The sequence below is a fragment of the Chrysochloris asiatica genome, unplaced genomic scaffold, assembly GCF_000296735.1.
Source record: "Chrysochloris asiatica unplaced genomic scaffold, ChrAsi1.0 scaffold00160, whole genome shotgun sequence".
Taxonomy (NCBI): Eukaryota; Metazoa; Chordata; class Mammalia; order Afrosoricida; family Chrysochloridae; genus Chrysochloris; species Chrysochloris asiatica.
The window spans coordinates 3,625,021-3,637,929 of record NW_006408678.1 but is presented as its reverse complement, the minus strand read 5'-3'; the positions used below and the strand labels follow the sequence as shown (position 1 = coordinate 3,637,929).

The 12,909-nt window shown below is 38.6% G+C and overlaps 1 protein-coding gene across 1 annotated transcript in view; it reads right to left on the bottom strand.

The window, feature by feature from the left end:
• PAH (phenylalanine hydroxylase) overlaps positions 1–12,909 on the bottom strand; it is a 101,056-nt gene that overhangs the window by 26,759 nt on the left and 61,388 nt on the right. The window contains exon 5 of the mRNA XM_006871087.1: positions 4,441–4,508. Coding sequence (XP_006871149.1) covers positions 4,441–4,508 — 68 coding nt within the window. The remainder of the gene's footprint in view (positions 1–4,440; positions 4,509–12,909) is intronic.

Sequence of the window (12,909 nt, the reverse complement as noted above, 5' to 3'; positions counted from 1 at the left end):
ATCGAGTCGGTTCCGACCCATAGCGACCCTGTATAGGGTTTCCGAGGGTGTAAATCTTTACGGGAGTAGAAAGCCTCATCTTTCTCCCGCGGAGCAGCTGGTAGTTTCGAACCACTGACCTTAAGGTTCGCAGCCCGATTCGTAACCACTACGCTATTAAATAAGTTCCGATTCATAGAATTAAACACAATTGTTGTAGCCCGTATGTCAATCCGTCTGGTTGAGGGTCTTCCTCTTTTTCACTGACCTACCAATATACCAAGTATGATGAATGATTATGTGACTACTATCAGCATAATTGTATTGTAAAATTTACATTGGATTACAACATGATTGGTTACAACATTATTAGTAACTGATAATTTGTCTTCTTTTAATTTGTCTCCTTTTCCATTAATCATTACACTTAATTCTAAAAATATAGTTAGTGATATAGGTTCACAAATGCTAATATTGTAGCAAAGGAACCAGAAAATTTGACAATATCAGTGCCTATAAAATCACTGGCAGCAACAGAAAAAAACAATGTATGCCTGTAGCAATAGAATATGAAACTAATCTATTCAAAGTGTCATTGTAGTTGAGTAATAATGATAGTTTTTACTGGAGTACATTAGAAGGTTCAAAAAGTGAATTCGTCTCCACTAGCCTGAGACCAAAAGAACTGCATGGTGCCCAGCTACTGACCACTCTGATTAGATCACAATTGAAGGTCCTGGACAGAGTGGGAGAAGAATGTAGTACAAAATTCAAATTCATAACAAAGACCAGACTTACTGGTGAGAACCCTGAAACTGGCCCTTAGACACCCTTCAAACCTGGAGCCAAATCTGGATATCCCCTTCAGCCAGACAAAAGCAGAGCCCTGGACTAGCACTGTGGGTTAAATGCACTGGACTGCAAAGTCAGTTTGAACCACAAGATTGGTGGTTCAAGCTCACCAGCTGCTCCTCAGAAACTCTATACAGGGTCGCTATGAATCAACGAAAGTTAACAACATAAAGTAAACAAACAACACAAGTGAAGAACAATTAACCATAAGAGACCCAAAGGGCAGCATTCCAAGCAAAAAAAGGGCAGGATTTGTACAAAAACAAAAAGGTCAGAAGGAAGGAAGGAAGGGGCAGGAAAGAAGGACTAATAGAAATAGGGAATCTACCAAGAAAGTGGGGAAACTGATTTTACATTGAGGGAATTTCCATTAATGTCATGAAGCAAAATGTATAAACTGTTGAATGGGGAAATAAAAGTAAATCGTTGCTGTTGTTAAGTGCCATCCAATAGACTACAACTCATAGGGACCCTAGGTGTAACAAAAGGAAACACAGCCTGGTCCTGTGCCATCCTCACAACTGTTATGTTTGTACCCATTACTGCAGCCACTTGGACAATCTATCTCATTGAGGGTCTTCCTCTTTTCTGCTGACCCTCTACTTTCCTAAGCATGCCCTTTTCCAGGGAGTGGCCTCTCCTGATAACATGTCCAACATACAGGACAAAGTCTTACCATCCTTTTTTCCAAGGAGCATTCTGGCTGCACTTCTTCCAAGACACATTGAAAATCCATTATCCTTTCAATATTCTTTGCCAACATCGTAATTCAAATTCATCAATTCTCTTCTTATTCATTGCCCAACTTTCACATGTATATAAGGCTATTGAAAATACCTCTTCATTTCCAGGAAGGAAGTTTTTGTCATCTGCATATCTCAGGTTATTAATGAGTCTCCCTCCAATCCTGATGCCACTTTCTTCTTTATATAATCCAGATCCTCAAAGTATTTGTTCAGCATACAGATTGAATAAGTATGATGAAAGGATACAACCCTGATGCACACCTTTCCTGATTTTAAACCATGTAGTATCCCTTTGTTCTGTTCTAATGATTGCCTTTTGGTCTATGTATAGGTTCCACATGAGCACAATAAAGTGTTCCGGAATTCCCATTCTTCTCAATGTTATCAATAGTTTGTTATAATCCACACAGTCAAATACATTTTGCCTAGTCAATAAAACACAAGTAATAAAATACAAGTAAGCATCTTTCTGGTATTCTCTGATTTCAGCCAACATCTACCTGATATCAGCTTCTGAACCAGGCATGAATTTCTGGCAGCTCACTGTGAATATACTGCTACATCTGATTTTGAATTATCCTCAGCAAATTTTTATTTACATGAGATATTAATAAAATTGATAATTTCTGTATTCTGTTAACTCACCTATTTTTTGGCTTGGGCACAGATATGACTTTTCCAGTAGCTAGCTATCTCCAAATTTCTTGGCATAGACCAGTGAATGTTTACAGCACTCCATCAGTTTGTTGGAACATTTCAATTGGTATTCCCTCAATTGCTGGAGCCTTGTTTTTCGCTAATGCCTCCAGTGAATCTTGGATTTCTTCCTTCAATACCTTTGGTTCTAAAGCATATGGTACCTCCTGAAATTATTGAATGCCGACCAATGCTTTTTGCTACAGTGATTCTGTATTCTTTCCATCTTCTTTGAACACTTCTGGCATCATACTATGTTCTGCCCATTGATTCTGACAATATTGTAACCTGAGGCTTGACTTTTTTTTTTTTTTTTTTTTTTCAGTTTTTTTTAGCTGGAGAAATGCTGACTATGTACTTCCTGTTTGGTTTCCAAACTCCAAGTCTTTGTGCATTTCAATATACTACTTTAACTTGTCTTCTCAAGCTGTCCTTTGAAATTTTGTTTTCAGCCCTTTTACTTCATCATTTATTCTATTTGCTTTAAGCTATAGAAGCAAGTTCCAAAGTTTCTTCTGACACCCATTTTGATCTTTTCTTTCTTTCCTGTATTTTCAGTGACCTTCTTCTTTATTTGTGTATAATGTTCTTGATGTCATCCTACAACTCCACTGGTCTTTGATCATCCGTGTCTAATGCAACAAATCTATTCTTGAGATAATCTCTAAATTCAGGTGGGATACATTCAAGGTTATAATTTGGCTCTCGTGGACTTTTAAAAATTTTCTTCACCTTCAGCCTTAACTTGCATATGGCAACTGATGTCTGTTTCACAGTTGGCCCATGACCTTGTTTTGACTGTCAGTGTTGAATGTCTCCATTGTCTCTTCCTACAGATGTAGTCAATTTGATTTCTGTGCATTCCATCTGACACAGTCCAGGTGTATAGCTACTGTTTATGTTATTGCAAAAAGGCATTTGCAACAAATAAATAATTGGTCTTGCAATCTCCAGCATCATTTCTATCATTAAGGCCACATTTTTCAATGACTGATCCTTCTTCTTTGCTTACAGCTCTTACATTCTAATCATCAGAAATTATCAATGCATCTTGATTGAATGTTTGATTAACATCAGATGAAGAAGTTGGTAGAATTCTCCAGTTTCATCATCACTGGCTTTGGTGGTTAGTGCATAAATTTGAATAAGAGTGGTATTAACTGATTTTCCTTGTAGGCACAAAAATACTATCGTATCACAGACAACATTGTATTTCAAGATGGATCTTGAAATTTTCTTTTTGTCCATTAATTTATCATTCCTGAAATAGTAAACCACATGATTGTCTGATTCAAAATGGCAATACCAATCCATTTCAGCTTACTAATGCCTATGATTGGAATCCTGGTTTGGCATTGTAGGATATGCACTAGATTGCTAACTACAAGGTTAGCAGTTCAAACCCACCAGCCACTCCTCAGAAACCCAATGCAGAGTAGCTTTGAGTGGGAATCCACTCAGCAGCATTTCACAACAACAACAAGGCTTAGGCTGTAAACCTTTATGTGTTCTATTTCATTTTTGAAGATTTGTACTTTATACATTCCACAGCCCAATTATTAATGGATGTTTGCAACTGTTCTCATTTTGAGTCATGTCCCATGACCTCTGTCCATTCATGTCATCAAGGTTGACTCTACTTTAAGGAGGCAGCTCTTCCTCAGTTGTATTTTGAATCTTTCAACTCTGAGGGAGTCATCTTCCAACAGTACATAAGAAAATGTTCCACTTGTATTCATAAGGTTTTCAGTGGCTAATCCCTCAGAAGTGGGGAGCCTATTTCTTCTTTCTCGTCTTTTCTTAGTCTGGAAGCTCTACTGACACCTCCACTGTGTGTGATCCTGCTGGTATGTGAACACCAGTGGCATAACATACAGTATCACAGCAACATGCAAACCACCACAGTACAACCAACTGACTTGATGTGTAGGGAAAAAGTAAATTAGCTCAGAATTTTAGCCGTGTAGACATATTGATACAAGTAAATTATACTTAAAAAACATGTTTTTGTTCTTAGAACTAACAGTTATAGTTTTATTTACAAAACAACAATTTCTTCTGAAACACTGAACAAACATTTCATAGATAATCTTATGGGTTAAAACAATTCTGACAATGTCACCTGATGTGGTCCTTCCCTTCCCCACTATCAGACAGACAAACTTACTGTCGGTAATTGTAGGCGATGTCTGCAAACTGCTTCCTTCTTGCTCTGTACACAGGGTCTTTAAAACCCTAGGAGAAAAGAGACACTTGATAGCCAATGGGTTTTTAAAGGAAAGAAGAAATATGTATATGAACACATGCAATGGAAGTCAGTAGCACTGACATTGCGTGTCTCTGTCCCTTGACTTCCATACCGCAGTTGTTGTTGTTGTTGTTAAGTGCTGTCGAGTCGATTCTGACCCATAGTGACCCTGTACAGGGTTTTCAAGGCTGTAAATCTTTACGGAAGCAGACCGCCTCATCTTTCTCCCGTGGAACCGCTGGTAGTTTCGAACTGCTGACCTTAAGGTTCACAGCCTGATTCATAACCATTATGCTACCAGAGTTCCTATACCCCAGGTAGGACTTTCAAAACTCAGCTGCCATTTAGACACCTCTCGCTCACAGTAAATCCCATGTATGTCAGAGTAGAGTGGGCTCCATGGGATTTTCAACGACTGATATTTTCTATTGAGGCATCTCCGAGTGAACTTGAATCTCTAATTTTTCAGTTAGCAGCCAAGTCAGTTAACCATTCACATTATCCATTCACATTACCATTCAGGGATTCCAAGTACTTTTGTATCCAGAAAATAAAATATCTGCTTAACTGGGAGCAATGTCTCCCACCACCAATTAAGACCCACTGATATTCAGTTGATTTTGACTCACAGAGACTCTGTATAGGGTTTCCAAAAACTATAAATCTTTGCAGGAGCAAACAGTCTCATCTTTCTTTGGTGGAACAGTTGGTGGGTTTGAACTGAATCAGTGACCTTTCAGTTAGCAGCCCATGCCTAACCCACAGTGGCACCATGACTCCCTAGCTATTAAAAGTGACATATTATTAGCAATACCTCCAATTCACGGTGAACCCCTCTGTCATGGGATTCCAAAGTAGAAATGGTATAAAGGAGTATACTGGTCCTATAGAAATTGAATCCACAGAATTTCTAACTTACAAACATGTTAAATTAGATAGTTGTCTATGATGAAGATATGCGATGCCTGCTAAAATCTTGACCAACAGTGTGTGTCTAGCAATGTCTCCTAACTTTTTAATTTCAATTCTCTTTCCCTTTAGTGTGTGGGTGTGGGTGTGGGTGTAGACAGACAAGCAGGTGTATGCTTATGGCTATTGAATTTGTTTAAAATGCCATTTATTTTTAAATATAGAGCATGCCTACCATCTGCCAACTAGGAATTTATTTATATTCTCACAATAAACTTGTCAGGTAGACAAGTATGATTGCTTACTTTTTTTCCCCTAAAGAATAAACATTGGCTTAGAGAAGTAGAGCACAGCAAAGGCAGACCAATGCCCTTTTCCCTGTATCTCAATAGCTGTTGACCTTTACATCAATGGCAGCTCAAGAAGACAAAGTCAGGTATTATAATGAAATGTGCAAAGAACTGGAGTTAGAAAACCAAAAGGGAAGAATATTCTCAGCATTTCTCAAGCTGAAAGAACTGAAGAAAAAAATCCAAGCCTTGACTTGCAATACTGATGGAACCTATAGGTGAAATAAGGAGCCCTGGTAGCATAGTGGTTACAAATAGGGCTGCAAACCCTAAGGTCAGCAGTTCAAAACTACCAGCTGTTCCACAGGAGACAGATGAGGCTTTCTGCTCCCGTAAAGATTTATAGCCTCAGAAACCCTGTACAAGGTCACTATGAGTCAGAACCGACTCCACGGCACATAACCACATAACCACCACCATAGGTGAAATACCAGAGTCCTGGTGTGGTGCTATAGGAAAAGCACTGGATGGCTAGCCTTATGGTTGGTAGTTCAAATCCCTCAGCCATTCCTTAGAAAGCCTATACAGGGTTGCTCTGAATCTGATACAACTCAACAACACAAAAATAACAACATTGACAAAATATTAAATGATGCAGGAAGCATCAAAAGAAGATGGGAGAAATACACAGAGTCATTATACTAAAAGAATTGGTCAATATTTATTTCAAGAAGTAGCATATGATCAAGAGCCAATGACACTGAAGGAAGACGTCAAAGCTGCACTGAAGGCACTGGTGAAAAACAAGGCTCCAGGAATTAATTAATGGACTAGAAATAGAAATGTTTCTGCAAACTGATGCAGTCACTGGAAGTGCTCACTCATCTATGCCAAGAAATATGGAAGACAGAAAACTGGCCAACATATTGGAAAGATACATATTTGTGCCCATTCTAAAGAAATGTGACCCAATAGAATGTGGAGATCATTGAACATATCATTAATCTCACATGCAAGCAAAATTTTGCAGAAGACAACCCAAAATGTTTTCAGCACTATTTCGACAGGGAATTGTCAGAAATTTAATCTGGATTCAGAAGAGAATATGGTGTACTAGACATTACTAATGTCACATGGCTCTTGGTAAGAATCAGAGAACACCAGAATATTTACTTGTACTTTATTGACTACACAAAGGCATTCAACTGTGGATCATAGCAAACTATGGATAATTGCAAAGAATGGGTATTCCAGAACACTTCATTGTGTTCATGTGGAACCCATACATAAACCAAGAGGCAGTTACTCAAAGAGAACACGGGGATACTAATGGTTTAAAAATCAGGAAAGGTGTGAGTCAAGGCTGTATCCATCCATCATACTTAATCAATCTGTATACTGAGCAAATAATCTGAGAAGCTGAATTGTATGAAGAAGAGTGTGGCATCAGGATTGGAGGAAGACTTCTTAACAACCTGAGATACGCAGATGACACAACCTTGCTTGATGGAAGCAAAGAGGACTTGAAATATTGGTGAAAATCAAAGACTACAGCCTTCAATATGGATTGAATCTCAATATAAAGAACATAAAAATCTTCATTAGTGGACCAATAAATAACTCAAGATAAATGGAGACAAGATTGAAGTTGTCAAAATTTCATTTTGCTTGGATCCACTATCAAGACTCATAAAATCAGCAGTCAAGTATTAGGGAAATTTGCTACAAAAGACTTTAGTAATGTATTAAAAGGCAAAGACATCAATTAGGGGACTAAGGTGTACATGACCTAAGCCATGGTATTTTCAATCACCTCATGCATTAGAAAGTTCAACCAAGAATAAGCAAGATGGTAGATTACCCATGTATTTGAATTATGGTGTTGGAGAAGAATGTTGAAAGTACCATGGACTGCCAGAAGAACAAACAAATCTATCTTGGAAGAAGTATAGCCAGAATTCTTTTTAGAAGCAATGATGGCCAGACTTCATCTCTCATTCTTTTGACAATTGTCAAGAGGGACCAATCCCTGGAGAAACGCATCATACTTGAAAAAGTGGAGGGTTAGCGAAAAAGAACACTCCCAACAATACGGATTGATACAGTGGCAGCAATGATGGGCTCAAGCATGACAATTGTGAGGATGATGCAGGACTGGAAGTATTTTGTTCTGTGGTGCATAGGGTTGCTAAGAGTTGAGACCTACTCAGTGACACCTAACAGCAACAACAACAACATCTCTTAGCTAGTTGAGAATCCTTACTAATACCTAGAAAAATGACCATTGTCATCGCTTCTGAGTCTAACCCATCAGCAGAAATTATACCATGTGCCTTTCAGAGTTGGGAGGCACACGCCTAAGTTAGTGGTGATCCTAACTGATAAAAAGGACATTTTCCTAGAAAGCTGATTGCTATCCAAATTTTGGTAAGACCAGAGACTGCCATGATCACTATAGAGGTGTGTTTTGTTCCCTCCAAGCATTTTCATGTAAGCCAAGTTTCAAGCTCACCAGTCACTCGGAAACCCTATACAGGGTCGGAACCAACTGGATGGTGCTTAACAACAACAAGAACAAGAAGGCCTCTGTCATTCAGTTGGTCATTTCTCTGCCCCACCAGCCCTCCAGTCCAAGAAGTTAATAAGTTGAAAACAAGACTTGCATCATGGAGCTTAACATCTAAAAGTAGATTCTATGTGGTTTTTAGATATATTGCTTTTTGTTTATTAATATAATTGGTTGGGTCTTCCTGGTTTTTGTGTGGTGTTTTTTCTTCTCCGTTTGTTTAAATCGAAGTCTATCAGTACTTCCGAAGAACTAGGGTTAAGTGTATACAGTGCAAATGTATCTCAGAAACCATAGCATAAAGTCTGGCATATGCTGGATCACACACACATGCTTGTTGAAAGAAGGGAGGAAGGGAAAGAATGATAAAGTTAGAGGAAGGGAGGAAAGGGGAAAAAGTTTCTTACAATAAATATATATATACATATTTTAAATCAATAAATCCAAATGTCACAAACCAAAATTGTAAAGTTACCATACATTTGTTATTCTAAGCCTAAATACAGTTAAAATAAGTGATTGTTCCAGTTAGAAAAGGTTCTGTGACCTGGTTATTGCAAAGTCTAACCTGGGGTGCTGAAGGGTTTGAACCGTTATCTATGTGTAGGAAAGCCTTGGAATATGCTAGCTCAATACTGATGCTAGGTCTTTCTACTGGTAAAAACAAGTTGTTTTGAGATGATGAAGTAAGAAACATATGCAGTATTTAATTTTTTTTTCAAGTAGTGCTAATGCACCCTTTTAGAAACCTGACTATTGAGGTAATCAAGGAATATTTATTTTTACCCATCTCTATATATGTTGTTGTGGAGTCCTGGTGTGGCACTGTGGGTTAATGCGCCAGACTACAAAGCCATTTGAACTGCAAAGTTGGTGGTTCAAGCTAACCAGCTGCTTCTCGGAAACCCTATACAGGGTCGCTATGGGTTGGAACCGACTCGATGGCACTTATAAGTGCCGTAGAGTCATCTATGACTCATAATGACTGTGCATAGGGTCTCTGAGGAGCAGTTGATGAGCTTGAACCACCGACCTTGTAATCTAGCACATTAACCCACAGCACCACACCAGGACTCCATCAAATTAATTTAATGATTGGCTGTAGTGAAAAACTGATTGTAAAAGTTATCCTTACCTGGTGGTAATTGAGAGCCACCGAGTTGGTTCCAACTGATATCAACCCTGTGTAGGGTTTCCAAGACTTTAAGTCTTTATGGGAGCAGACAGCTTCTTCTTTCTCCCACTGAGCAACTGGTAAATCCAAAATGCTGATCTTGCGGTTAGCAGCCCAGCTCATAATTCACTAGCATACAAGGGCAACTCACCTATTAGTCTTTTTTTTATCAGTGGTTAAGCTCTTGACTACTAACTGAAAGGCTGGCAGTTGGAACCTACCCAACAGCTCTGTTGAAGAAAGACCTGGCGATCTGCTCCTGTCAAGATTATTGTTAAATGATGTTGACTTGACTCTGACTCATAGTTACCCTGTTTAGGGTTTCCAAAGAGTGGCTGGTGGGTTTGAATCACTGACCTTGTGGTTATTAGTCCAGTGCTTATCCTACATCACCACATCAGGACTCACCTTAGAGATTGTTGTTGTTGTTATGTGCTGTGGAGTCGGTTCCAACTCATAGCGATCGTGTACAGGGTTTCTGAGGCTGTAAATCTTTACAGGAGCAGAAAGCCTCATCTTTCTCCGGCAGAACAACTGGTAGTTTCAAACTGCTGACCTTGTGGTTTGCAGCCCAATTCGTAACACTACGCTACCAGAGCTCCTTAGAGATTATCGTCTAGAAAATCCTATAAATGCTATAAGGCAGGTCTACTGTCACATGGGATTGCTATGAGTTGAAATTGACTTGATAGTGCCCAATAGTGAATGGTAGAGTTTTACACCGGCAAAGTCCTTGGAAAACATCTATTGCTACATTTGATATAAAAATGAGGAAAGGGAAGCCCATAGTGTCATTTGTCCAGGACCCTTAACTGCAAAACCAGTACTTCCACCCAGGTTTTCTGCTTCTACCCAGGTGCCAAGTGGGGTTTTGAGGGTTGCGGCAGGAAATTAGGGAAGGCAAGTAAAGAAATCCCTTTAATCAGTGTATTTCTAGTTCATCATTCTGCTTTCAAGAGTTGATAGCCATGATAATTATCTTCTCCATTTGGTTCTTCATCTTTGATTCCTAATGTGCCTTGTCTAGGTGGTTTCAAGGGTTTCCCATTAATGAAAAAAAGTTCAATACAGAACTGTATATCTATTAGGATATATATAGTAGTATGAAGGGGCTTCAAAAGTTTGTGGGAAAATGGAATTTTTGTGAATGTGTGTGCTGTTGGTGGTGTTAGGTGCTGTCAAGTTGGTTCCACCTCATAGTGATCCTATGTGTTTCAGAGAAGGTCATTTTCATCTTGAAATCTCACCCCACCAATCAGATTTCAATGACTTTTGCTCTCTTAGTTACTAGGAGCCAAAGAAAGTCCACTGTCTTGGAGGGTTGGTCTTCCCATCCTTTGAACTGCCAGATGACCACAGGACCTCAAATAACATGCATAAGGTACACACAGGAGAGTAACATGTGAGGGTGTTGCATGGTTTGTAAACAACAACAATGTACTACACATATATTATTTGTGTAAAAATACGGTAAGCTACAGTTGAATGACTAATCACCCTGTCTCAATTTAGACTAATAGCAGCAATTTCAGCATCACTGCATGCAATTTATTTATAATAACTTAGTCTCAATTAAACTAATAGCAGCAATTTTGGTTACACAGCATGTAATGAAGTATGTTTTGACAGGAAAATATATTGTTGGGAGAGGAGAGTAGGGAGAAAGTATGGCGATTTCTGCAAGATGCAAAGTTATGGTGTCACCTGAAATCTACATGCAATCTCTTTTATTAATTTCAGAAGTTGCGTTATTTGGGAAAGAATTGGAGTGTTGAGGGTTGTGGTTTTGTTTGGTGGGAGTTTGGGAAAAAGAGGAAAATGGAAAACTCTTTAAAGTAGTCTTCTACTGAGATATTTATTCCATCTTTTCTTGAAAACATGGCTGAGGCTCAACCTCAGAACTGCCACCTTTAGCCTAGTGAGAAGAGCAAAAGGTCTAGAAGTAGATTGGCTGGGTTGAAATGTGACTCAACTCACTCATTCATTCATTCACTAGGAACATAGGGTCTATCAGATCATTTGGCCATGGTCACTACCAGTAGAACCAAGAAGTCTAATCTGAAAAGGATCCTGACACCTGGATGCCCAAACCAGTAACCTGGAAGTCACTGTGTTACTTTGCTCCTCTTTGCTTTTGCTTTCAATTATCATTTTCTGTTCATTCTACCCCCCCATAGATGTCGAGGCTATCCTATTCCTTTATTCTCAATGCCAATACCTTAATTCAGGCCAACATCATTTCCAATCTGAACTACTGTAACTGATTTCTAAGTTACCTCCCTCTATCCTCTCTTCTCCCTCCTTTGCAGCCCAAGTATGCTTGTAAAAGGTGACAATATGGCAAGGTCACTTTCCTCTTTCAACCTTCAACAGCTTCTCAATACTACACATATAAAGTTCAAAACCTTAATAAGAATTTATGTTGTCAGAGCAACTCTATTCTGCACCATTCTTGCCTTCAAACTATGCTCTAATAGTATTAATCATTCTTTAAGTCCTAAAGTATTCCATGTTTTTTCCACATTTCAAGGTCTTCATACATGCTATTCCTTCTCATTGCAATGAAGACATCACTCTTAAACTTATAAATTCCTACCTATTCTCTAGTCTTAGTTTAATTTGCACTTTTAGAGACTTTTCCCCCCAAAGCTTACTGGTTTCCCAGAAACCAGTATGTTTCTCCTTCAAGATAGGAGATCATTTATAAATTCGGGAACCTGCGTATCTTGCTTATCACTAGACTTTCAGTGTCTAGCATACCTGTGGGTAGGAGCTATTAAGAAAAGATGTGTATTACTTGATAAGAAAGGAAATAAACATATTATGTGTTTTTAAAAGTCATATTAGGTTGTTGTTGAATGAGCCACTAGAAGTTCTAGGGACAGATTGTTCTGGATTGAATAATGCCCTCCTGATAAATTTAATGCATCAGAATCCTAATCCCTATACCTATGATAGGAGTCCTTGTGTGGTATTATAGGATAAATACTTGACCATAAAATTGGTTTAAACCACAAGGTCGGCGGTTCAAGCTCACCAGCCACTGCTTGGAAACCCTATACAGGATCGCTATGAGTCTGAATTGACTCAACAACAACAATAAATACCTATAATAAAATCATGTTAGGAAATAGGGTTTCATGGTTATGTTAATTAGATGATACCTAAATGCATTCTAAGTCTAATTACTTCTCTGAGTTATTAAAAAAAGAGATTAGACAGATGGACAGACATACATTCATATATACACACTCAAACAGAAGAAGACAGAGGCTACATGAGTTATGTCTAGAAATCAAAGTATTCAGAATTGTCATGGACTAAGAATGAGAGATATCATTGCTGATGTCCGACGGATCTTGGCTGAAAGCAGAGAATAACAGAAAGATGTTTACCTGTGCTTTATTGACTACGCAAAGGCTTTTGATTGTGTGGCTCATGACAAGCTA